Source organism: Somniosus microcephalus, chromosome 5 (genome assembly GCF_052327205.1).
Source record: "Somniosus microcephalus isolate GS21.2 chromosome 5, FLI_Smic_1.0, whole genome shotgun sequence".
NCBI classification, from domain to species: domain Eukaryota; kingdom Metazoa; phylum Chordata; class Chondrichthyes; order Squaliformes; family Somniosidae; genus Somniosus; species Somniosus microcephalus.
The window spans coordinates 145,810,082-145,837,631 of record NC_140991.1 but is presented as its reverse complement, the minus strand read 5'-3'; the positions used below and the strand labels follow the sequence as shown (position 1 = coordinate 145,837,631).

Sequence of the window (27,550 nt, the reverse complement as noted above, 5' to 3'; positions counted from 1 at the left end):
AATGCATTTCTGTTTCAACCTCGCCAGCCAGACATTGATCGCATATTCTATTCTCTCTAGGCTGCCAGGATTTCTTGTATCTGCCTTTTTCAATTTCCAGTTGGTGGTCGCTTAGTCTGTACCTGGTGAGGGTCTGTCTCTGTTTGTGTCTCTGATGGTCGTGAGGTAGTCTGCCAGTTTATATTCTCTTTTTAGGGCCCGGTAACATTCTAATCTGCTTTGGCTTTCGGTTATTTTGTTCCAATGTTCCAGGTAGGTTTTCTTTGCATTTTTTAATGATTTGGTTCACTCGGATTGGTGTTTGGACGGCTGTGTTGGTCTGGGGCTGGTCAGGGTCCGGCTGAGTACTTAGTTTCAGTAGCAGCTGACTCAGGGGACTCTTTTCTGGGTTTAGCTCTTGGGTCTGAAAGGCTTTGAAATGAAGGGTGTCTGGGGAGCTAGATTTGAGGTGATTTAGGAAGTTTAGTGCTCGTTTTTGGATGTTTATTATCAGTGGGTATCTGCCTAGTTCGGCTCTGCATGCATTTGTTGGCGTTTTTCTTTGGGTGCGAAGGATGCTTTGGCAGAATTCTGCATGTAGGGCTTCTATTGTGTGTTTTTTCCCATTTAGTGTAGCTTTGGTGATTTAGCGGGCCCCATACTTCACTACCGTACAGTGCAATGGGCAGGATTATGCTGTCAAAAATTTTGAGCCAGATTTTGATTGGGATTTGGATGTTGTAGAATTTTCTTTTTATTGCATATAGGGCTCTTCGGGCTTTTTCTTTTAGTGCATTCACTGCTATGCTGAAGCTCCCTGATGCTGTAATAGTTAGACCAAGGTAGGTGTAGCTCATAGTGTGTCCTATAGTGGTATCACTGAGGGTAAACTGGTATTTGTTTTCCTGACATCTGGGTCTTTTCTGAAAAATCATGATGTTGGTTTTCTTTAGATTTACTGTTAGAGCCCAATTTTGGCAGTATTTGTCGAGTAGGTCTAGTTGTTGCTGTAATCCCTGTTCTGTGGGAGACAGCAGAACCTCTCTCTCTCTCCCCCACCCTCTCTCTCTCTCCCCCCCCTCTCTCTCTCTCTCTCTCTCCCCCCCCTCTCTCTCTCTCTCTCCCTCTCTCTCTCTCTCTCTCTCTCTCCCCCCCTCTCTCTCTCTCTCTCTCTCTCTCCCCCCCTCTCTCTCCCTCCTCTCTCTCCCTCCCTCCTCTCCCTCTCCTCCTCTCTCTCTCTCTCTCTCTCTCTCTCTCCTCTCTCTCTCTCTCTCTCTCTCTCCCCCCCCTCTCCCCCCCCTCTCTCTCTCTCTCTCTCCCCCCTCTCTCTCCCCCCCCTCTCTCTCTCTCTCCCCCCCCTCTCTCTCTCTCCCCCCCTCTCTCTCTCTCTCTCCCCCCCTCTCTCTCCCCCCCTCTCTCTCTCCCTCTCTCCTCTCCCCCTCTCTCTCTGCCCCCTCTCTCCCCTCGCTCTGCCCCACTCCTCCTCCCCCCTCCCCTCCCTCCCTCCCTCCCCCTCCCTCCCTCCCTCCACCTCTCTCGCTCCCTCCCCCCTCCCCCCCCTCTCCCTCCCTCCCCCTCTCTCTCTCCCTCCCTCCCCCTCCCTCTCTCCCTCCCTCCCCCCCTCTCTCTCCCTCCCCCCCTCTCTCTCTCCCTCCCCCCCCTCTCTCTCTCCCTCCCCCCCTCCCTCCCAATTCACAATTCACAATTCAAATCGCTTTATTGGCATGATAAGTTTCATCTTATGTTGCCAAAGCATCAAAATACATTTATGGTTTAGCACATAAACGCAGTTCTATTCATACAGTGTATAAACAGGTATATCCCTGAGTGTATAAATATACATTCGCATTGTTTATATATATTCTTTTCTTAGTTTACTGGTTGTCCCTCTGTTCATGGCAAGCTGTAACATAGTGTGCCGCCAGTGTTACACAGCTTCTCTCCTCTCCCAGTAGGAATGGGAGTTTTTGGTTGTCATTCAGATTTCTGAAATCAAGGCATATTTGTGAGAATTTTTGGTAGAAATTCTCCCTGATGCCCTGATATTTTCCGCAGGCTGTGAGGAAGTGCATCTCTGTCTCCACTACTCCCTGACTGCAGTGAGAGCATATCCTGTCTTCTCTTGGCAGCCTGGTCTGCCTGTGTCTGCCTTTTTCAATCGCTAGGCTATGTTCGCTAAGTCTGTACCTTGTCAAGGTTCTTCTCAGTTTGTTATCCTTTACCATGGTCAGGTGATCAGCTATGTTGTATTGTCCTGTTTAGGGCCAAGTAGCAATGAGTTTGCTTCGGGTTTTTGTTGTTTCTGCCCAATATGTCAGATATTTTTCCTTTTGCTTAGCGACGATTGTGTTGGGTCGAATTCTTTGTGTTACCCTGTCACTGTCCTGGGGCTGGTTATTGTTAGTAGTTACTTCACTGAGTCCCAGGACTAGTTGACTGAGGGTATTCTTCGTTATGGTCAGCTCTTGGCATTTCAGGGCGTCGTAGTGATAGCATTGGGGATTGCTCATTTGTAGGTGATTCCAAAATTTGGTGGCTCTTTTTTGGATAGTGATTATTAATGGATATTGGCCTAGTTCCGCCCTGCATGCATTGTTTACTGTTTTCCTTTGAGTCCGGAGGATACTTTTACAGAATTCTGCATGTAGGATCTCAATTGGGTGTTTGTCCCATTTGCAAATTCTTGTTGAGTTAGTGGTCCCCATACCTCACTGCCATAGAGTGCAATTGGTACAATTACTGATTTGAAAATTTTGAGCCAAATGCTAATTGGGATTTCTACTTGGATTGATTTTTTGATGGCATAGAAAGCCCTTCTTGCTTTCTCTTTCAGTTCATTCACAGCCAGTTTGAAGTTTCCCGTAGAACTGATTTTTAAGCCAAGTATGTGTAGTTAGTGGTTTGTTCAATTTTGGTGGTTCCTACTGTGAAATTTATTTTGGGTCCCTGATGTTTGGATCTTTGCTGGAACACAAGGACTTTGGTTTTTTGGGGATTTATTGTCAGGGCCCAAGTCTGGCAGTAAGACTCCAGCAGGTCCAGGTTCTGCTGTAGCCCCTCTTTAGTTGGTGACAGCAGAACCAGGTCGTCTGCATAGAGGAGGAATTTAACCTTGGATTCATATAGGGTGAGGCCGGATGCTGTAGATTGTTCAAGTAGTTTTGCCAATCCATTTATGTAAATATTAAAGAGTGTCGGTGAGATTGGCGAGCCCTGCGTCACCCCCCGCCCCCGTGGGAAGTATTTTGTTTGTTTGTCTCCATTTTAACTGCACATTTGTTGTTTGCATACATTGATTTAATTACATCATATGTTTTCCCTCCTACCCCGCTTTCGATAAGTTTCAGAAATAAACCGTCATGCCAGATGGAGTCGAAAGCCTTCTGGAAATCTACAAAGCATGCGTAGATTTGCTTTTGTTATGGTGAACGTGTTTGTCAATTAGGGTCTGTAGGGTGAAGATATGATCGGATGTTCTATAGTTTGGCAGGAATCCAATTTGGCTTTTACTCAAGACATTGTGCTCCTCAAGGAAGTTTATAAGTCTTTTGTTTATGATGCTACAGAAAACTTTCCCCAGGTTACTGTTTACACAGATGCCTCGATAGGTTGTTTGGGTCGATTTTGTCCCCACTTTTGTATATGGGCGTTATGAGTCCTTTGTTCCAGATATCAGGGAAATAACGACACTCAGAACCAAGTTGAAGAGTTTTAGGATAGCCAGTTTCATTTTGTTGTCTGTGTATTTAATCATCTCGTTTAGTATGCCGTCTGTCCCGCAGGCTTTTCCTGGTCGCAGGTCCTTGAGTTTTTCAAGAAGTTCTTTTTCTGTTATTATGGCGTCTAGCGGGTTTTGTTATCTTTTATGGCCATTTCTAGCTTTTCCAGTTTTTTGCTATTTGGTGTTGCTCTGGTCTTAGTGTGTTTTTCTGGTATAATTTTTCAAAGTGGTTTACCCATGTGTCCCCATTTTGAATGGCCAAATCGTCGTGTTGTTTTTTGTGTAGTGTTTTCAAGTTTTCCCAGAAACAATTGGAATCAATGGATTCCTCCATGGAGCTGAGTGTATTCTTAATATATTGCTCTTTTTTGGTTCTGATTGTGTTTCTGTATTGTGTTAGTGTCTGACAATAAGTAAGGCGTAGTTCCTCGTTTTCTGGATGTCTGTGGTTTTGGTTTGATATTTTTCTAAGTTTTTTCCTCATGTTATGGCAATCTCGGTCAAACCATTTTTCATAGTTTTTTGTTTGGGTTTGTTCTTGCGAGCTTTCAAGTTTGCATTTGTTGCCAAATTATCAAAATATTGTTTAGTTTACTAACTGCCCGGTTTACGCCTTCTTTATTGTGAGTGTATATGTTATCCAGAAAGGTGTCTAAGAGAGCTTGAGTTGATGCATTGCTAATTGTTTTCTGGTATTTTTCCGTGTCGTTTTTTGGCCCATCTGTACGATTTTTTGGTGTTGTACAGTTTACTGGGTTGTGTTTCTATGTTGTTTGTTTCTGTCTTTTTGAGGAACATAGTAATTTGACTGTGATCTGACAGTGTTGTTTGTGGTTTGACTCTGAATGCTCTGAAAGAGGATGGGTCTAAGTCTGTAATCATATAGTCTACTGTGCTGCAGCCAAGAGGTGAGCAATAGGTCGATCTTCCTAGGAGGTCTCCTATGAACCTACCATTGACAATGTACAGACCCAGGTTTCGACAGAGCTGTAGTAGCTGTTTTCCGTTGGTATTTGACTGCTTGTCGCAGTTATGCCTGTATGGAAGGAAGGGATGTCAAAGTGGTTATTCCCGAAAATGTAATTGTTTCCTGATTATTGGTGAAGTCTGGTTCTTCGCCCGTTCTTGAATTGAGGTCCCCACAGATCAACACGTTCCCCTGGGCCTGGTATTGGATAATTTCCCCTCCATGTTGGAGAAGGTGTCCTCTTTGAAGTACGGGGAATCGATTGGAGGGATATAAAGTGCGCAAATGTAAACATCTTGGGTGTTGAGATAATCTCCCTCTCAAGTTTGAGCCACATATGGTTTTCGCCCTTTTTTATAAATTTGATGTAATTCTTAAGTTCTGTTTTAAACCAGATCAGTATGCCTCCGAGTCTCTGCCTTGGGTTACACTTGGTAATTTATTGGAGGGGACCACCAGCTCAGTGTACCCTTGGGGACAGCCAGTGTGTCCTTTTCCTTTATACCAAGTTTCCTGTAAAATGATAATATCTAGGTCTTTAGTTTCATCTATGAACTCTGGGGTCCTACTTTTCACTTCTCGCACTGAAGAGCGTAGACCTTGGATATTCCAGGTCGAAATATATAAGGATTTCATGTTAAGTTTGATCTTTTACTATGATAGGTTAAAGAGTGGTACGTGTTTGTCGTGTCTAAGTGTGGGGAAAAAAAAAGATCATTTCAGTTGTCCATAAAAGTTAATACAATTTGGTTACAGTTCTTTCTATTAATTAGTCCTTGATCCATAAGGCGGAAGTAGATGCTGCTGCACATCTGCTTATTGTCTCTTAATGGATTGTTTCTGTCTGAGGTATTGCGTACGTCCTGTGCATCTCTCCCTCTGTCTGGCTGGGAGCGGTCCTATTCCCCTGTGGGACAGGAGTGGTGCAGGTCTGATATTGTTGTTTTGCATGGGGATCCTCTCTGGTCTCGGTTGGTGTGTTGGTCCTTGTCGTGTTCCTGATATGTACCCCGCTGATCTCTGGTGGTCGGGGGGGGGTCCTCTTGGAGTCTGGGTATGGACCCGGTTAAAAGCGACGTCCTTCAGGGCTTTAGCAAAGATCGATATTCTTTGCCTTTGGATGTGGACGTGGTCGTAAAGACATTCCTCATCGAGGGTGGGGTGTTGGGCCAGGTGTACGTTGTGGTTTGATTCGCAGTCTCTTGCTATGCTGGCATTTATCTCATGAATTGTGTTGTTGTTGAAGTCTGTTCTCTCTCCCTCCCCCCTCTCTCCCTCCCCCCCTCTCTCCCTCCCCCCCTCTCTCCCTCCCCCCCTCCCTCCTCCCTCTCTCCCTCCCCCCTCTCCCTCCTCCCCCCTCTCCCTCCTCCCCCCCTCCCTCCTCCCCCCTCTCTCCCTCCTCCCCCCCCTCTCTCCCTCCTCCCCCCTCTCTCCCTCCTCCCCCCCCCTCTCTCCTCCTCCCCCCTCTCTCCTCCTCCCCCCTCTCTCCCTCCTCCCCCCCTCTCTCCCTCCCCCCCTCTCTCTCCCTCCCCCCCTCTCCCTCCCCCCCTCTCTCCTCCCCCCCTCTCTCCCTCCCCCCCTCTCCCTCCTCCCCTCTCTCCCTCCCCCCCCTCTCCCTCCTCCCCCCTCTCTCCCTCCCCCTCTCTCTCCTCCTCCCCCCCCTCTCCCCCTCCTCCCCCCCCTCTCTCCCTCCTCCCCCCCCTCTCTCCCTCCCCCTCTCCCCTCCCTCCCCCCCTCTCCCTCCCTCCCCCCCTCTCCCTGCCCCCCCCCTCTCCCTCCCCCCCTCTCTCCCTCCCCCCCCTCTCCCTTCCCCCCCTCTCCCTTCCCCCCCTCTCCCTTCCCCCCCTCTCCCTTCCCCCCCCTCTCTCCCTTCCCCCCCCTCTCTCCCTTCCCCCCCCTCTCTCCCTTCCCCCCCTCTCTCCCTTCCCCCCCCTCTCTCCCTTCCCCCCCCTCTCTCCCTTCCCCCCCCTCTCTCCCTTCCCCCCCCCCTCTCTCCCTTTCCCCCCCTCTCTCCCTCCCCCAGTCTCTCTTTCTCTCTTCCCCCCCAGTCGCGCTCTCTCTCTCTTCCAACAACAACATGCCCTCAAAAAAAGCCTCGGCACCGCCGGGCACTCCAGCTAGTTCCTAATATAATGAAAGTTTCAGTAACGACCAATATTGAATATTGGTCTGGAAAAAAGCAATAATCCATGGTGGCAATAATCACAATGGAATTATTTCAACCTTATAACAAACATTTTCTATAAACAGTGTTTTTACAACTTTTAAGATTTAAATTACGCTGTACCTTGTGTGTAAAACTTCCAACACCAGTAAACTGTTTTTTGCATGGTGATGGAAATCCAACTTAGCACAGTATCAAAAAAGGCCCATGATTACAGTGTGTAGAGAGATAAATGCAGTCAAGCACTGTAGGCCGTTGAATGCAATAATTCGCATATAGTTCTGTACCGTGTATGAATCTTATTCCAATACACTGAATGTATTTCATTCATATGGAGCAAAAGGATCAGGCTTTAAGATCAGAAAAGAAAACCTGTAAATGCTGGAAAACTGGGAAGCGGAAAATTCATTTTCTGTTTCTGCTAAAGATTATTCAGTTTGAAATTAAATTGATAGATATAATGTAAGTTTATATGAAGTGTTATCTCAATTTACTGCTGGTGGTGGGAGAGGGAAGGAACTAGCCTAAATCTATCAACTGAGTTTCTGTTCACACTACAAGAGTAATGGGAGATTTGCATTGCATACTTATACCAGCCCGTTGTGAACTTCTGTTTTTACAGCTGAGCTGCGATCTGTTTTCTCTGCCTTTTACTTTTTTATTAACTTTGTATTTTGTGTTCATCAACGTGCCTAGTATCAGCATCGAGTACTCCCAGGTCTGGTATGGTGCTGTTGGAGGCAGAATAAAACATCCTCCACACTGCATGAATAATGTGCCTTAGCCCTAACTTCAGAAGAACATCTTGCAATGCTCAGTGTGATATTTCCCATTTCCTACACTGGCTATCTTTGTGGCCTCTTTGAATGAGATTACCAGTTAGTGACAATTTTTCATTAGAAGCAGTTTTTGTGCCTGCTAGGAACTGGATACAGACTGAACCCATATGAACAAACTTTTAAAAATGAAATATAATTTGAAATAGTTGGAAAACTGATTACCTCCAAATGCAGCTGAGTGTGTCTCCGGGTTGGTTGAACTGACAGATGCTGTGGTGAATATGTCAAAGTACCACATGCTGCGTAGTGAGCAGGTTCAGGCCGCAGGTGGGTGGGGTGAACAACTACCATCTGCTCACCTGCAGGATGAAGGATTTTTTTGTTTCAATTTTACATCTTTAATTGGAAGATTGTTTGGAATAGAAATATAAATTATAATATATGCAATTCAATTAAAGACATAATGCTTCCCTGTTTAAAAAAAGGGGAGAGTGATAAACCCAGCAACTACAGGCTAGTCAGCCTAGCATTGGAGGTGGGAAAACTTTTCAGAGACAATAATCTGGGACAAAATTAATTGGTGTTTGGAAAAGTATGGGCTAATAAATGAAAGTCAGCATGGATTTGTTAAAGGCAAATTGTGTTTAACTAACTTGATTGAGTTATTTGATGTAGTAATGGAGATGGTTGATGAGGGTAGTGCGGTTGATGTTGTGTATATGGAGTTTCAAAAGGCATTTGACAAAGTCCCACATAATAGACTTATTAGCAAAATTGAAGCCTATGGGATTAAATGGATAGTGGCAGCATGGATACAAAATTGGCCAAGGGACATAAAGCAGAGAGTAGTGGTGAACAGTTGTTTTTCAGACTGAAGGGAAGTATACAATGGTGTTCCCCAGGTGTCAGTATTGGGACCATTGCTCCTTTTGATATATAGTAAGATCTGGGCTTGGGTATACACGGTATAATTCAAAGTTTGAAGATGATATGAAACTCGTAAATGTAGTAAACAGTGAGGAGGATAGTAATAGACTTAAGGAGGACATAGACTGGTGAAATGGGCAGACACCTGGCAGATGTAATTTAATACAGAGAAGTGTAAGTGATGCATTTTGGTGGGAGAATGAGGAGAGGCAATGTGAACTAAATGGTACAATTTTAAAGGGGATGCAGGAACAGAGAGACCTGGGGGTGTAGGTACACAAATCTTTGAAGGTGGCAGGACAAGTTGACAAGGCTGTTAAAAAAACATATTTTATCACTGGATTTGGGATTCTTCCCACGTGGCTCCAAGTAATCCAGCAAACCAATGCCACAACAGCTAAGATTGTCCTTGCTTGACAAGCAGTAACAAGTTTACACATGATTTTAGCTGGTTAAACTCCACACCAAAGTTTCTGTGGTTTATATTCCTATAAGGAAGGGGGTGTACACTTCAGATCAGGCAAAACAGAAATCATGTGAATTTTTCAGTAGTTTGGTTTGCAGACTCCTAAGTATAATGATGGGCATCTGTGGAGAGCAGACATCTGGCTGGCCAAAAAAATCACTAGTATTTATCTGGTGTATCACTATCAGGACTGATAGTGTCTCCTCCTTCCTTCAAGCCTTTTTTTTAATATTAGGTGGCATTGCAGGAGTGAACCAACCGGGACAGATACCTTACAAAATCGTTGCTGCTGAAAGTACAGAGAACTTGGAAAAGATGAAGTGAAGTGCAATAGCCAAATTGCAAATTCCCATAGTTTAATGTCTACTCCAGCCACCTTGGCTTAGTGACTGATATTTAACTCTGCATTTAAAATTTTGAGTGTTATCATGAAAGCTTCCGGTAAAACACTAGGGGGAATTTTAACCCCCAAGGAAGGGTGAGCTGGGGGTGAGTAGGAAGGAAAACTTTCTAAAATATCAAACCCGATCCATACTGGCCCACTTCTGGTTTTAATGGAAGTGGGTCATGGGGGCGGGCAACCAATCTGCTCTCAGGATGCGGGTCAGTCACTGAAATCTTTTAAAGAGGCTGCGTGCCTCCATTTTTACAGCATTTTTATTTTTTAACTCCTGGATGCTGGGATTCCTGGGCCTCAGGAACCCTGACAGGTAAAAGGAGGTGAGACGGGTCGGATCCATGAGGTATGTGCATTTACAGCACTGCTTGTGGGCCAGGAGGAGCAGGTGTGTTTCCTCCAGGCCCAGGAAGCTAACCTGCACGTAATCGGACCCCCGCAATCGGTTGACCACCACCAGCCCCTCGCAATGTCCAACCCCACCCTCACCCCTCACCATGTCCGCCCAGCATTTTCTGTTTCTTTTGTGCCATTCTAAGAGAGCAAGTTAGAGGGTATTATCCTGAATCCAATTGAGCACTTCAAGATGAGAGTGCAAAAGGTTGAAACCGTGTCATTTTCCACATAGCAATCCACCTCGATTTACAAAATACAACTAAAATTACAATTTAAAAAATACATTTCACCAAATAGTTCTTTAGAATACCAGTAAACACACCTGAAGAAGAGAGTGTTTGAAAACCAGGACCTCAAACCCGGCACCAAGCTCATGGTCTACAGAGCTGTGCTGTGGATACCTCCCCCGCCCCCCGCCTCCCCCAACCTTCCAGAGCCAGTGAAGTCACTGATCTGACGAAAACTTCCCTTTTTCCGAACAAATATCGCTGTTAGAAACCCCATTAAAAAGTTAGACCCATTCAAATGAGGTGTAACTGGGTTTTTAATGGTGATCTGTGTAATAATTACTGAGAAACAATCATTCAGGCCCTGAAAAACTCATTTTATATTGGTGGAATGTCACATTTCTCCAGTAAGTTTCCACATGTATGCTGACGACACCCAGCTCTACCTCACTACCTCTTCTCTCGACCCCTCCACGGTCTCTAATTCGTCAGACTGCTTGTCTGACATACAGTTCTGGATGAGCAGAAATTTTCTCTAATTAAATATTGGGAAAACCGAAGCCATTGTTTTCGGTCCCCACTACAAACTCCGTTCCCTAGCCACTGACTCCATCCCTCTCCCTAACATCTGTTTGAGGCTGAACCACACTGTTCGCAACCTTGGTGTCACATTTGACCCTGAAATGAGCTTCCGACCACATATCCACAGCATAACAAAGACCGCATACCGCCGTAATAGCGCCTGTCTTCGCCCCGCCTCCGCTCATCTGCTGAAACCCTCATCCATGCCTTTGTTACCTCTGGACTTGACTATTCCAATGCACTACTGGCTGGCCTCCCACACTCCACCCTACGTAAACTTGAGGTCATCCAAAACTCGGCTGCCTGTGTCCTAACTCGCACCAAGTCCCGTTCGCACATCTCCACTGTGCTTGCTGACCTACATTGGCTCCCGGTAAGCAGCGCCTCGATTTCAAAATTCTCATCCTTGTTTTCAAATCCCTCCATGGCCTCGGCCCTCCCTATCTTTGTAATCTCCTTCAGCCCCACAACCCCCCGAGATATCTGCGCTCCTCTAATTCTGCCCTCTTCAGCATCCCTGATTATAATCGCTCAACTTTTGGTGGCTGTGCCTTCTGTTGCCTAGGCCCTAAGCTCTGGAATTCCCTGCCTAAACCTCTCCGCCTCTCTACCTCTCTTTCCTCCTTTAAGACACTCCTTAAAACCTACCTCTTTGACCAAGCTTTTGGCCACCTGCCCTAATTTCTCCTTATGTGGCTCAGTGTCAAATTTTTTGTCTTACAATACTCCTGTGCAGCGCCTTGGGATGTTTTACTACGTTAAAGGCGCTATATAAATACAAGTTGTAGCTAAAAATTATTAGATGTTAAAATTAATAACTATTTAAAAAACATTTTTTTAAAGTTTGTTCATGATATGTCAGCTTCTACCGTAACCCAGGGGGTGATTTTATCAATGGGGAGGTGATAGAGGCGGGACTGCTGCTTGTCTGGTTTTAGTCCCACCTCCATCGATGTCTGACCAACCCACGCTATTTTCCCTTGATTGACCTTGTTAAGCCCGCCCAGCGGGCTTAGCAGGCCAACTAAGGGAAAGCCGGTGACAGAGAACATCAGCGTATTGTCATCGTTTGACAGCTTTGAGAAGCTGTGAAACACTGATAATCTCTTCTCTGGTGAGTCCTTGTACTCAAGACTCACCAAACCTCTTTACTCAGCAGAAATCAGATGGCTGTTGCATCGGAGAATGCAGCAGCCGTTCTGTTATCTCTGCCTTGGAGATGAGGCAGCTCCGCAGCCCAAAGGGATGATGCCTGGAGGAAGAAGCAAAGGTAAGTAATCTTATTAAAACACTTTAGACTCACCTCACATACTTACCTCTCCACACTTGCACTCATCACTCACCTGCACACCGGACATTTTGGCCCCTACAACCCCCGCAGACCCACGGCTCGCCTCGCTGACCCTGGTGAGGTTCGGAGCAGTCGGGAAGCCCACACTTTAGGGCTCAAAATAGGGATTAGCCAAAAAACTGCCTGTTAACTACCTGTTAACAGGCAGTTAATTGGCACTAATCCCCTTCCCGCCTCGAGGAGACGGGACCCGGCGCGGGTCGGGGACCCACCTCCTGGGAAGATGGCACGGGGGCGGGATGGGTACCCGCTCTCAGATTCTGCCATTTTCCCGACAGTCCCGCCTCCATACCCACCTCCCCAGGGCTTGGAAAATCCCCCCCCCCCTCCCCAATGTGTATGTCCCAATCTTTATTTCTCTCTCTGTGTAAATTTTTTAAAAAGTGATTAATAGTGCTTTCTATTTCCTGGTTCACTGTCTGTGAGAATTCTGCAATTTGATTGGCTGCTTAGACAGCTTGTTGATGTCACAGCAGCTCGCACTACGGGATTCCCACTATACTGTACTATGTTGATTCCAACTGCTCGTCGGAAAAGCCGACAAAGACCTCGTGCCACAGAGGTCACGAGATCTTTGTGGGAAGCTTACTTCGGGGCCAGTGGCGAATGCCTTTGCTTCGCTGCTGACCGCAAATTACAGGTCAATATGAATTAAGTGATTGAATTAAGAGGAATATGTTATAAAATATTTGGTTATTAACTCAGTATTTCACATTGTAGGAGTTGATGTAAATGGCCTACTCCTGCTCCTATTTCTTATGTTCCTATTTCTTGTGTAAAGGCATACATCTTTTAAGCCCTAAACTTTTCTGTATGCATTCAGCTGGCATCACCACTAATATAAGTCATTATGTTTAAAGTATAGAGAATTCAAATGTTTTGCAAGTTGTAATAATATATTGCATGTATCCATAACACATGAAAATTATGTGAAATATGTTAGTGTCTTAAACTAATGGACTGATCGGTTCAGAACCATAATAAGTACATTATAAAAGTGCTGTCTGCTGCAAATGTGTAACAGATGTTGGATTGTAAAATCTTCCAAGTGCCATAATTGCCTGCTGCATGATTACACTACTTGATAAATGTAACTACCGTTTAATATTTGGCGGCTGTATAATAAAAAAAACTAAACGTGTAGAGGAAAAGATTCCAGCAAAGTCTTAAAATGAGATTGCATAACAGTTCTGGATTATTTTATTTTTCCCCCTCCTTATAAAGTCTCCAGTTCACAAAATATTTCTTGGCCAAGACAATGGAAAGGTGACAGTTTCATCCACTGCTAAATTCACTATTAAGCCAGCTACAGTGCAACTATTGTGCAAATGCAGCCTTTGTGCTTCACCCTCTTCCCCCATACCCAAGGCAAAGTACCTGGTTTCTTCTTGGTCTCTTTTTGGCAACTTGATCCAAATCCAGAAATCACTGTTGTGAGAATTAATGGTATAGATTTACATTCTACTACTTTGTGGCATGCACATTATAGTATAAATGTTCCATAATACTACCCCGATAAGAATTTTGGTCTTTACCTCATGTGTATACTTTATTATTTAAAAAAAAGTAAAATGGTTACTCCTTTCAATAACAATAAAAAATTGTGAACCTGATAAAAATACTAAGATATTAGGACTAAATTTTAATATTGTTATACTATTATTTTAAAAAATTTCTTGCAGGGTGAAGAACATCAATAGATTTAAGGACTTGCTGTCTCGACTTCACTTTGTACCAATTCCTGTCTATGCTCTGGGAAACTGGATCCCTGCTATCTTATATTCCTGGAGATGTCAAGAGCACAACTGTGGGCTCTCTCAAGCTGTTTTCACTTCACCAGGTATAACTAATGATTTTCAAAGTGGAATATTTTAGTGCTTCGAGTTAATGGTTGTCTCATGTACTTAAGTTGAATCTTAAACTCACTGACACTAAACCTAACTGATAGAAACTTTTCATAGCATTATTGCTGAATACAAATAAAGTAAAGAAATATTCAAAGCAGCAGTATAGAAAAAAGCTAATGGGACTATTAGCTTTAGGAAAGTTGCCAGGCCCAGATGATGTTCATTGCAGAATACTAAAGAAGGTTAAAGAGAAGCAAACTGCGGCACTAACCATCATTTTCCCCAAACTTTTGGAAATGGAAATACTGCCAATTGTTTGTAGGATGGTAAATGTTTATCCATGTCCAAGAAAGGAGAAACTACTTTTCCTTTGCTTTCTATAGTGAATTTGTGGAATAGTATCAAAGTGCATCATAGACAAACATCAGTACCTCTCAGCGATGCAAAGAAAAACTTCATCCCAAACAACACTAGCGCATAATTTTTATCTAATGGTTTAAACTGTATAAAAGTTTTTTTTTAAGTGTTATTTTTGATGTTTTTCTATGGAACATATTTCATAGCTGTTTTTGCCATTTTCTTGGTTAACGTGTAACTCAAGTTGTCAAAGTACAGACTGGGATTTGTAGTTTCACAAAAACAAGGTGAGTAAAAAGAAAGAACTTGCAATTATAGACCACCTTTCGTGACCTCCGGATGACCCAAAATGGGCTAAATTCGGTTGGTTTGCGCCTCCCATTAGCGCCCTAAGAGGCGCAAGTCAACTAGCGCCTGGACGCGGCACCCCTAACATCTCCCGTGAAATTCAGCAGGAGGTTAGCGGCGGCGCCACGCTGCGCCGGCGGCAATGACGTCATCGCCATGCGCAGCGCCCTGGCTGTAATATTGGGTGGCGCCCCCCCGACTTACCACCGGACGCTATGTCCGCCGGGGTCAGGAGGGCCTACCTGCGGCCGGGGCAGTGCTAGTTAAAGGAGAGGTGGCCACCTGCCGGCCACCTGCCAGCACCTGTCCCCGGCCCCCGAGAAGCCCCTCCCCCCCGCAGGGTGCCGGCTGCTCTCCATGAGCCCGACGCTCCTCTTGAGTGCCGGGCTCTTTTGCCGGCACTCCCAATCCCTGGTGGCCCAGCTGGGCGCCGGGATGTGCTGCGCCAGGCCCCTCCCCTTTAATAAGGGGAGGAAGGCCTGCAGTACCGTGGCGCGATATTGGCTCGCAGTGCCCCAAGAGGGACGCGGGGCGCTTCCAGTAGCGCCCCGCCTCCCTCTCGGGGCGTTACCTGGGAAAATCGGCCAACGGCCCCAAAGGGGGCGCTACCCAGTTTTTACCCCAAAGTGTTTCACAATCAATTACTTATTTTTGACTTGCAGTGACGTTTTGTTGCAAATAAGGCAGTCAATTTGTGCACAGCAATGTCTCTCAAGCAGAAAATGAATGAATGACCAGCTTTTTTTTGTTTAGGTTTGAGGGAAGAATGTAGGCTAGGACACCAGGAGCACACTCTGCTTGTCTCCAAGTAGGGAATCTTTTATGCTTACCTGAGCAGGCAATTGGAGCCCCTGTTTAACATTTCATCTGAAAGATGGCACCTGTGGGAATTCAGTGATCAGTAATGCATTGAAGCGTCAGCCTAGATTATGTACTCCTCTGTAGTGGGGCGGGAACCCATCCCACCTGATTCAGTGGTGAATACTACCAACTGAGCCAAACTGACCCAAACTACAACTCTTAACTACAACTAGCTTTGCTTTTTTCTGCAATTTGTTCATGTGACAGTGGTGTGGCTCTCATTGTTAGGTTATATTTTGGCCCGTCCAACTCATTTGAACACCTCACTTTCTTCCACCCCTCCTTCCTCCTTTAAAACTTTTGTGGTCTAACACCCTCCAAATCCCTGGTGATCCCCTCGCTGAGATCTCCTTATTCTCTTCACTTGGTCTGTGCCTTCAGTGACTCCTCATCCTCGGCGGATTCAGCCTTCAACTAAATTTACCTCAGTCCCCACATCTCTTTTTTCTGTCTCTTCTGGCCCCCCTCAGTTTCAATCTGCATATCAGCCCCTCATCTGGCCACCCTCTCGACCTTACTAACTCCAAGTTTCAATAATTGATAAGGTCATCCATGATCAATTCCTCATCTCCCTGAATATTGACATATCCCTGACCGCTTCCAACCTCCACCTCCAGGAAAAGGATTTCCCATCTCCCTTGCTGATGCCCTCTTTTCTGGCCCTCTATCCACCAAGACCCACTGCCTCTGATGAGCTGCTTAACAGGTCCCTTGGTTCTACCTTTTGAGGCTTTTGTTCCCATCAATTCCCTCACCCTCTTCTACCCTTGCATTTCCCCTTGATACAGTTTACATCTCTACAGACTCCAGTCTGTTGGCTGCACTTGGTATCTGGTCGGCTTCTTGTCCGCTACCAAATTTGGCTTGACCACCTCTAGCAAGACTTCTCTTTCTTGGCACAGCCAAATCCTCCTCCTACTCTAGGATCATCCTACACAGTAAAGACAATCCCCTACTCCTCTTCTCAACAACACACCTCTGACCCCCTTCCCATGCGCCACTATCCTCTCTTCCAAGACCAAGTGTGAGGAGGTAATTTGTATGTCTCTAAGTCTGAGACTTATTTACTCAACTGCTTTTTCCTCCTCCTCCCCTCACTCCAAACTAACTCCATATCATTCTGTAGCTAGTCTTTTATCTTCTTCCCTCCCCATCAGTATGTTAAATTTCTCCTTGCCTTCTACCAGCTCCTGCAACCCCTTCCAAATCCAAATCCTGACCACAAAACTAGTTTTCCTTGTCTTCAGACAATGTTCCTTTCCTATTCAAACCTGCCATCATCACAGCTCTTCTCAAAAGCCCTGCCTTGACACTTCCATTCTCTCCAACAATCGCCCCACCTCTAACCTCCCTTTCCTCTCTAAGGTCCTTGAACACTTTGTTACCATCCAACTTTACATTCACCTCCTACCACCCGTGTTTGAATCACTTTACTTCAAGTCTATACCGAGACCACCTGGGTCAAAGTCACTAATAACATCCTTTGTAACTGTATCTCCTCTATTTATCTGCAGCATTATACATGGTTGACCACTCCATCCTCCTCCACCATCTCTATGTGATTGCCTCATATGGTTCCACTCTTACATGACTCAATGTACCAGCATATTTCTAGCAATAGCTTCTACATGTTCACTTTGGAAGTACTCCAAGGTTCCGTCCTTGGTTGTCTTCTTTTTCTGTGTTTACATGTTGCCCTCGGTGACATTATCTGTAGGTTTTTTTAAATTTGTTTATGGGATGTGGGTGTCACTGGCAAGGCCAGCATTTATTGCCCATCCCTAATTGCCCTTGAGAAGGTGGTGGTGAGCCGCCTTCTTGAACTGCTGCAGCCCGTGTGGTGAAGGTACTTCCACAGTGCTGTTAGGTAGGGAGTTCCAGGATTTTGACTCAGCGACGATGAAGGATTGGCGATATACTTCTAAGTCAGGATGGTGTGTGACTTGGAGGGGAACTCGGAGGTGGTGGTGTTCCCATGCACCTCCTGCCCTTGTCCTTCTAGGTGGAAGAGGTTGTGGGTTTGGGAGGTGCTGCCGAAGAAGCCTTGGCGAGTTGCTGCAATGCATCTTGTAGATTGTAGATGGTACACACTGCAGCCACGGTACGCCGGTGGTGGAGGGAGTGAATGTTTAAGGTGGTGGATGGGGTGCCAATCAAACGGGCTGCTTTGTCCTGGATGGTGTCGAGCTTCTTGAGTGTTGTTGGAGCTGCACTCATCCAGGCAAGTGGAGAGTATTCCATCACACTCCTTACTTGTGCCTTGTAGATGGTGGAAAGGCTTTGGGGAGTCAGAAGGTGAGACACTCGCTGTAGAATACCTAACCTCTGACCTGCTCTTGTTGCCACAGTATTTATGTGGCTGGTCCAGTTAAGTTTCTGGTCAATGGTGACCCCCAGGATGTTGATGGTGGGGGATTCGGCGATGGTAATGCCGTTGAATGTCAAGGGGCGATGGTTAGACTCTCGCTTGTTGGAGATAGTCATTGCCTGGCACTTGTATGGCTCGAATGTTACCTGACACTTATCAGCCCAAGCCTGAACGTCGTCCAGGTCTTGTTGCATGCGGGCATGGACTGCTTCATTATCTGAGGAGTTGTGAATGGCAATGAACACTGTGCAGTCATTAGCGAACATCCCCATTTCTGACCTTATGTTGGAGGGAAGGTCATTGGCGAAGCAGCTGCAGATAGTATAGGATCAGCTTCCACATGTATGATGATATCCAACTCCACACCTCTGACATCATCCATAACCTCATGTCCTGCACTATGCCATCAGGTTGCTTGTCCGACATCATAAGAACATAAGAAATAGGAGCAGGAGTAGGATATATGGCCCCTCGAGCCTGCTCCGCCACTCAATAAGATCATTGACCGCAGGTAAAGGTGGCACAGGCAGAGAGGGAACAGGTGACCAACAGGCAGAGTAGTAGGCGCAGGCAGGTAGTGCAGGGGTCCCCTGTGCCCATCCCCCTCTCAAACAGATATACCGCTTTGGATACTGATGGGGGAATGGCTTACCAGGGGAAGGCAGCAGCAGCCAACTTCCTGGCACCAGGGGTGGTTCTGCTGCACAGGACGGGAGGAAAAAGACTGGGAGAGCTATAGTGATAGGGGATTCTATTGTAAGGGGAATAGATAGGCGTTTCTGCGGCCACAAACGAGACTCCAGGATGGTGTGTTGTCTCCCTGGTGCAAGGGTCAAGGATGTCTCGGAGCGGCTGCAGAACATTTTGGAAGGGGAGGGTGAACAGCCAGTTGTCGTGGTGCATATAGGTACCAACGATGTAGGTAAAAACCAGGATGAGGTCCTAAAAGCTGAATATAGGGAGTTAGGAGGTAAATTAAAAAATAGGACCTCAAAGGTAGTAATCTCAGGATTGCTACCACTGCCACGTGCTAGTCAGAGTAGAAATAGAAAGATATTTCAGATGAATACGTAGCTAGAGGAATGGTGCAAGGGGGAGGGATTCAAATTCCTGGGACATTGGAACCGGTTCTGGGGGAGGTGGGACCAGTACAAAACAGACGGTTTGCACCTGGGTGGGGCTGGGACCGATGTCCTAGGGGGAGTGTTTGCTAATGCTCTGGAGGAGGGTTTAAACTAAAATGGCAGGGGGTTGGGAACCTGAGCGGAGAGACAGAGGAAAGGGAAACAAGGATGAAAGCAAAAGACAGGAAGGAGAAAAACAAAAGTGGCAGGCAAAGAAATCAAGGGTTTAAATCAAACAGGGCTACAGTAAATAATAATTCTGAAAGATCTAAGAGCGTTAAAAAAACAAGCCTGAAGGCTTTGTGTCTTAATGCAAGGAGCATTCGTAATAAGGTGGATGAATTAGCTGCGTAAATAGAGGTAAACGAATATGATATGATTGGGATTACGGAAACATGGCTCCAGGGTGGCCAAGGCTGGGAACTCAATATCCAGGGGTATTCAATATTCAGGAAAGATAGGCAAAAAGGAAAGGGAGGTGGGGTAGCATTGCTGGTTAAAGAGGGGATTAACACAATTGAAAGGAAGGATATTAGCTCTGATGATGTAGAATGTGTATGGGTAGAACTGAAAAAATACCAAGGGGCAGAAAACGTTAGTGGGAGTGGTATATAGACCTCCAAACAGTAATGCGGAGGTCGGGAATGGCAATAAACGGGAAATTAGAGAAGCGTGCAATAATGGCACAGCAGTTATCATGGGTGACTTTAATTTACATATAGATTAGGCTAACCAAATTAGTAACAATACTGTGGAGGAGGAATTCCTAGAGTGTATACGGGATGGTTTCCTGGACCAATATGTCGAGGAACCAACTAGAGATCAGGCCATCTTAGACTGGGTATTATGTAATGAGAAAGGATTAATTAGCAATCTTGTTGTGCGAGGCCCCTTGGGTCAGAGCGATCATAATATGATAGAATTCTTCATTAAGATGGAGAGTGAAATAGTTGACTCGGAGACCAGGGTCCTGAATTTAAATAAAGGGGACTACAATGGTTTGAGGTGCGAGTTGGGTAGGATTGATTGGGGAATGACACTCAAAGGGTTGACGGTGGATGGGCAATGGCAAACATTCAAAGATCGCATGGATGAACTACAGAATTTGTTCATCCCAATTTGGCATAAAAATAAAACAAAAAAGTTGACTCAACCGTGGCTAACAAGGGAAATTAGGGATAGCGTAAGATCCAAGGAGGGAACATATAAATTGGCCAGAAAAAGCAGTAAACCTGAGGATTGGGAGCAGTTGAGGATCCAACAAAGGAGGACAAAGGGATTAATTAAGAGGGGGAAAATAGAGTATGAGAGTCAGCTTGCAGGGAACATAAAAACTGACTGTAAAAGCTTTTATAGATATGTGAAGAGAAAAAGATTGGTGAAGTCAAGCGTAGGTCCCTTGCAGTCAGAATCAGGGGAATTTATAATGGGGAACAAAGAAATGGCAGACCAATTAAATACATACTTTGGTTCTGTCTTCACAAAGGAGGACACAAATAACCTCCCAAAGATGTCGGGGAACATAGGGTCTAATGAGAGGGAGGAACTGAATGAAATCAGTATTTGTAGGGAAATGGTGTTAGGGAAATTGATGGGATTGAAGGCCGATAAATCCCCAGGGCCTGATAATCTACATCCTAGGGTACTTAAGGAAGTGGCCCTAGAAATAGTAGATGCATTGCTGGTCATCTTCCAAAATTCGATAGACTCTGGAACAGTACCCATGGATTGGCGGGTAGCTAATGTTACCCCACTGTTCAAAAAGGGTGGTAGAGAGAAAACGGGGAATTACAGACCGTTAAGCCTGACATTGGTAGTGGGGAAAATGCTAGAGTCCATTATAAAGGATGTAATAGCAGAGCACTTGGAAAAACGTGACCGAATCGGACAAAGTCAACATGGATTTACAAAAGGTAAATCGTGCTTGACTAATCTACTGGAATTTTTTGAGGATGTAACTGGTAAAATAGATAAGGGAGAACCAGTGGATGTGGTATATTTGGATTTTCAAAAGGCTTTCAATAAGGTCCCGCATAAGAGATTAGCATGTAAAATTAAGGCACATGGGATTGGGGGCAAGGTATTGACTTGGATAGAGAACTGGTTGGCAGACAGAAAGCAAAGAGTTGGAATAAACGGCTCTTTTTCCGAGTGGCAGGCAGTGACTAGTGGGGTACCGCAGGGATCGGGCCTTGGACTCCAGCTATTCACAATATACAGGAAACTTTGTGCTATCCGGCACCGACGGGACTGAGCTGTTGCCGTTCCCTCAAAACTGCCGGACACACCAGCGTTAATGTTGAAGCATACGGAGCTTTTCATCTCTGTATCTGACAACAAACGCTGTTGCTTAGCAACAGCTTCTAAACAGTCGGCCCGTACCTTGGAAGCGTCTCTCTGAAGCTGTTGCTAAGCTACAGAGACTTTGCAGAGCCTGACTATTGGGGGGAAAAAAAAGCCACGAGAAGAAAAAAAACCTAAAAACGGCTCCTGATTTTTGCCGGTGGCTCGAGCTTGCCGGACATTTAACCTCCGGATAACACAAAGTTTCCTGTATATTAATGATCTGGATGAGGGAACTAGATGTAATATCTCCAAGTTTGCAGATGACACAAAGCTGGGTGGGCGTGTGTGCTGTGAGGAGGATACCGAGAAACTCCAGTATGATTTGGACAGGTTGGGTGATTGGGCAGAAGCATGGCAGATGCAATATAATGTGGATAAATGCGAGGTTATCCACTTTGGTGTCAAAAACCGGAAGGCAGATTATTATTTGAATGGCAATAGATTGGGAGAAGGGGAAGTGCAATGAGACCTGGGCGTCCTTGTGCATCAGTCACTGAAAGTAAGCATGCAGGTGCAGCAGGCGGTTAAGAAGGCAAATGGTATGTTGGCCTTTGTAGCGAGAGGGTTTGAGTACAGGAACAAGGATGTCTTGCTGCAGTTGTACAGGGCCTTGGTGAGACCACATCTGGAGTATTGTGTGCAGTTTTGGTCGCCTTATCTGAAGAAGGATGTTCTTGCCATGGAAGGAGTGCAGCGAAGATTCACCAGGCTGATACCTGGGATGGCAGGAATAACGTATGAGGAGAGATTGAGTCGATTGGGCTTGTACTCGCTGGAGTTTAGAAGAATGAGAGGGGATCTCATCGAAACTTACAAAATTCTAACAGGACTGGACAGACTAGATGCTGGAAGGATGTTCCCGATGGTCGGGGAGTCCAGAACCAGGGGTCACAGTCTAAGGATAAGGGGTAAGCCATTTAGGGCAGAGATGAGGAGGAATTTCTTCACCCAGAGAGTGGTAAACCTGTGGAATTCTCTACCAAAGAAGGCAGTAGAGGCCAATTCATTAAATATATTCAAGAAGGAGTTGGATATATTTCTTAAGGCGAAAGGGATCAAGGGATATGGAGAGAAGGCAGGGACAGGGTACTGAATTTGGATGATCAGCCATGATCTCATTGAATGGTGGAGCAGGCTCGAGGGGCCGAATGACCTACTCCTGCTCCTATCTTCTATGTTTCTATGTTTCATGGCTGATCTTAGACCTCAACTCCACTTTCTCGCCTGATCCCCATATCCCTTGATTCCCTTAGAGTCTAAAAATCTATCTGTCTCTGTCTTGAATATACTCAACGACTGAGCATTCACAGCCCTCTGGGGTAGAGAATTCCAAAGATTCACAACCCTCTGAGTGAAGAAATTCCTCCTCATCTCGGTCTTAAATGGCCGACCCCTTATTCTGAGACTATTCCCCCTAGTTCTAGACTCTCCAGCCAGGGGAAACAACCTCTCAGCGCCTATCTTGTCAAGCCCCCTCAGAATGTTATATGTTTCAATGAGATCACCTCTCATTCTTCTAACCTCCAGAAAGTATAGGCCCATTCTACTCAATCTCTCATCATAGGACAGCCCTCTGATCAATCTAGTGAGCATTCATTGCACCGCCTACTAAAGCATTTATGTCCTCTCTTAGATAAGGAGACCAAAACTTGCACAGTACTCCAGGTGTGGTCTCACCAAAGCCCTGTACAATTGCAGTAAGACTTCCTTACTCTTGTACTCCAACCCCCTTGCAATAAAGGCCAACATGCCATTTGCCTTCCTAATTGCTTGCTGTACCTGCATGCTAACTCTCCGTGTTTCCTGTACGAGGACACCCAAATCTCTCTGAACGCCAACATTTAATAGTTTCTCACCATTTAAAAATTCTGCTTTTGTATTCTTCCTATCAAAGTGAATAACCTCACATTTCCCCACATTGTGCTCCATCTGTCACCTATTGCCCACTCACTTATAACCTGTCTATATTCCTTTGCAGACTCTTTGGCCCTGATTTTCCTTACCTTGGCCAGTCCGTAGCGGGCGATGTCGATGGCAGGTCCCGACCCCGCTGCTGGCTCCATCCCGCTCTGTGAAATGAATTTACGTTGATGGGGCTTGTTAAGCCCCGCCCAATGTGTTTCCCGGGCCAATTAGAGGATGCAGGTCTGGTGACGTCCTATCATGACGCCTCATCGGCCCGATTCCTTAAAGGGACCATGGTCACCTTTTATTTTGACATTTGTGCTATCAGTGTTCTACTGCATTGAACTGCTGCAAACACTGACGAGCACTGCGAAGAGGTGCAGGGCTGCACCAAGTTCTCCCATGACTCCCTCCATATGCTTTTGGAGGGAGTCACAGCACGCAGGGAGGTCCTCTTCTCTTCTGATGGGTGGAAGAGACCTCCCCAGGAGATCAACGCAGCCTGGTTGCACATTGCACAGGAGGACACAAGCAGGGACATCATCAGGAGGACCAGGCTGCAGTGGTGCAAATCTTTCAATGATTTCATTAGATCAGGAAACGTTAGTACAAAGCCACACTCGCCTTCATCCTGCTGTGCCTCTCATCACATCCCCATCATTCTGCCTTCCCTACCCTACTCCTGCACATCCTTACTCATACCAACTTACCTTGCACCTCCACCCATCCCTCTCTCACTATCTACATTATCACATCCCCATCTCACCAGCCCTACCCCTCACACTACCCCTCATCCTAGTGCAATCATACCAACTAACAACACACAAGGGTAGGCACTTTTGTGTTTTATCCAATGTTCATGTAAAGTTTCTGTTAATATGCTGTTAAACATTGAAACCTTTATTTTCAACACTTTGCGTTCTTGGACAGATCTGTGTGCACCTTTGGAAATAGCTTAGTGAGTTGCAGTGAATGGTAAGACATAATGGTACCCCCCACCCCGCAATGGTGGTGAGTAAAAGGAATGGCTGGGAGGGATTGTAGGGAAGCTTTATGGTGTTGGTGTGGGGTGGTGCCAACCTGGCGCATCATGTGGCAGCCAGGGTGTACAGCGTCAAGTGAAGTAAATCTGGCCATGGTGAGGGCATCCTTGGCCTCTCGGGCAGCAATGTGGTCAGGTGCTGATGCCCTGTGTCCTGTGCAGCATCAGGTGATTGCGGAGAAGGTTGGTGTTGTTGGTGCTCCTGGTGTGCCTGGTGTTGCGGCTGATCCTGGTCGGATTCTGAGGAGCAAGATGAGACAGTATAAAGGGCACCCATGTTGATGGAATAGATGGCAGATGAAGTAGAGATGGCAGAAGCATTCTGTCAATGGTGAGAGAGTTCTTCCAAAGAGGTGATACTGGATGGAGACCGGAAAGCCTGGAAATGGACTGAGAAACAGCTTGTGGCTGAAGGTAGTGAAGATCTGACTGTACATTTACACTCCAATACTGTACATTTGAAGATGTCAAGGAATCAGTTGGAGCAATGGCCACTGAATTCCCGCCTAGGCAGACAGCCATGATCCCCGAGCAGCGTGGACCCTGTGGGCGAGCATTTAAAGTGAAAAGGTAAGTTAAAATGTATTCTTAATGAGCTCTCAACAAGGCAATAATCAGCTTAATTGGGTCCCCCGCCTCTGCCTTTCGGGTCTACTCAGCACTGACATTGACATTGGGAAAGGCAGGTGACCCACTGTAAAAAAAAAAAAAAAAAACAAACAAACACTTTTCCACCCGGCCTGTCACCGATCGCACCCGCTGACCCTCCGCAAAATTCCGGCCTTTGTGTCCTCCTCACAGCTTACTGCCCCACCTAGCTTTGTATCACCAGCAAACTTGAATACATTACACTCGGCCCCTTTATCTAGGTCATTAATATAGATTGTAAATAGCTGAGGCTCCAGTTACAGATGAGCCATAACTTTCTTCAACTGATTATTGAATACACTGAAGCCACCTTATTCAGCTCCCGCCTCGTCCTGACTTCATCCCTCTCACTGAGTCTACAGTCAGGCTGGACCTGCCGGTGCACAATCTCATAACCCTGTTTGACCCAGAACTCAGCTTCAATCCCCACATCATATCCGTCACTACAACTTTTTTGGTTTCATCTCTACAACATTGCTCAGTTCCTCAATGGCCTCCAGAGCTCCATCTCTCATAAACTGTAACTCATCCAAAACTCTGCCACCCATATCCTGTCTTGCATTAAGTCCTGCTCACCCCTCATCTCTGTCTTTGCCAACTTTTCTACAAATTCCTCCATGTTCTCCTGTTTTCTGAACTGAATTTTTTGTTTTTCCAAATCGGCCCTTCTTGTCAGTTTGGTTCAATTTGGTAGCACTTGTCTCTGAATCAGAAGGCTGTCTCTTCAAGCCACATTCCAGGATTTGAGCACGTAATCTAAGTTGACACTCCAATACTGTTCTAAGGCAGTGCTGCATTATTAGAAGTGACATCATTCAGATGAGATGTTAAACCGAGTCCCTGTCTACCTGTTCAGGTGAATATAAAATATCTCCTGGCACTCTTCGAAGCAGAGCAGGCATTTTTTTCAGTGCCCTTGCCAAAATGCTCCTTCAACCACACCACAGAGGGTAGATTGACTAGTCATTTATCTTATTTGATGTTTGTGGGATCTTGCTGTGCTCAAATAGACTGCTGTTTTCACCTACACGCTAAAAAATAATGAATTGGATGTGAAGTGCTTTGGAATATCTGGAGCATGTGTTAAAATGCTCCACATTTGATGGTAGAGCTTTCAACCTTCTTGGCTCCAAACACTGGGATTCTTTGGATGAAGATCTCCAGCTCGCAGTCTCTCTTCCCACCTTCAAGAGCATTCTCTAAATCTACCTCCTATGACCATTCTTTCAATCACCTCTCCTAACTTTTCTTCTGCTACTGCTTAGCATCTGTTTACACCTCTAAAGTGCCTTGGGGATTTTCCCCCACACCAAACACACAATATAAATGGTTCAAATCAAATCAAATCAACTTTTATTGTCATTGTTAGTGCACAAGTGCAGTACAACGAAATGTAGGCTTGCGGCTCCCGAGAGTGTACAATTTGGATTAGGACACTTAAACATTCAACATACATTTATACATTTGGCTTGCAGTATATTAGCATAAATATGACCATAATAAAGTGCATTGGCAGATGTGCAGGCTTTAGTGTTTATTTGTGGAGTTCAGTAGGATGACAGCCCTGGGAAAGAAGCTGTTCCTAAATCTGGTCGTACGGGTGTGAATGCATCTGTAGCGTCTCCCAGATGGTAGGAGGGCGAACAGACTGTGGCTGGGGTGGGTAGGGTCTTTGATGATGGACCGTGCCCTCCGTAGGCAGCGTTTCTGATATATATGCTCTATGGTTGGTAGCCGGGTGCCGGTAATGCGTTGGGCAGTTTTGACTACCCGCTGCAGGGCTTTCCGGTCATGGGAGCTACAGCTGCCATACCATACCGTGATACAGTTTGTCAGGATGCTCTCTATAGTGCAGCGGTAGAAGTTAGAGAGGATCAGGGGTGACAGATTACATCCCTTCAGCCTCCTCAAGAAATATAGGCGCTGCTGGGCCTTCACCAGAGAGGAGGTGTTGAGGGACCAGGAGAGGTCTTCCGTGATGTGGACTCCGAGGAACTTAAAGCTGGCCACCCTTTCCACCTCCGCCCCATTGATGTGGATGGGGGTGTGACTTCCGCCTTTGGACTTCCTGAAGTCCACGATTATTTCCTTTGTTTTCTTGGTGTTAAGGGCCAGGTTGTTGTCGGCGCACCACTTCACGAGATGCTGGACCTCCTCCCTGTAGGCTGACCCTGGTGCTTGTTAGCAGCTGTACAAATTGCCCTGAGAGAAAAAGGAAAATAGTGGCTGAAAATGATGTGAAGAAATTATTTGAGCAATTTGACTCCATTACATGGTGGTTGTTGGTTCCAGGTTGCTGGATTTGAAAAAGAAATTGCTATATTTCAGCTGCTTGCGCATGAATGGACCTGGTTTTTGATTGTTTTGCATCTAGTCATAAATGTTGTGGTTGTGCCAATCAGTGTATTTAACTGAAAAGTCAGTGATAGTTCGAGCCAATATGTTGCCCCTTGGAAGCGTGATGCCTCTGAGGCCACATTTTTAGAAGTGACAACTTTGAGAGGTGCAATGTTATCGAGGCACACCATAGATGTTAAAGTTGTAATTCATTCTCGCGGATATATACAGGTGCATTTTCTTATCTGGTTGGGGTCAGATACACAAAGGAAACTACACTAGAAATATTAGATACAGTGAGGTAGATTTTTGTCTTCACCACCTGGGCATTAAGTAACCCCTGGGTGGAGCGCAGAGGAAAATCTGGAGGATCGCACGTTCCTTACAGAACATGCCTGGTTTTCCTTGCAT

At 45.7% G+C, this 27,550-nt stretch overlaps 1 protein-coding gene across 3 annotated transcripts in view; it reads left to right on the top strand.

Annotated features, from left to right (window-relative positions):
- Nucleotides 1–27,550, top strand: part of ngly2 (N-glycanase 2) — a 334,241-nt gene that overhangs the window by 28,875 nt on the left and 277,816 nt on the right. For all 3 annotated transcript variants that reach the window (XM_085988341.1, XM_085988340.1, XM_085988339.1), the window contains exon 2: nucleotides 13,639–13,796. In XM_085988341.1, coding sequence (XP_085844467.1) covers nucleotides 13,639–13,796 — 158 coding nt within the window. The remainder of the gene's footprint in view (nucleotides 1–13,638; nucleotides 13,797–27,550) is intronic.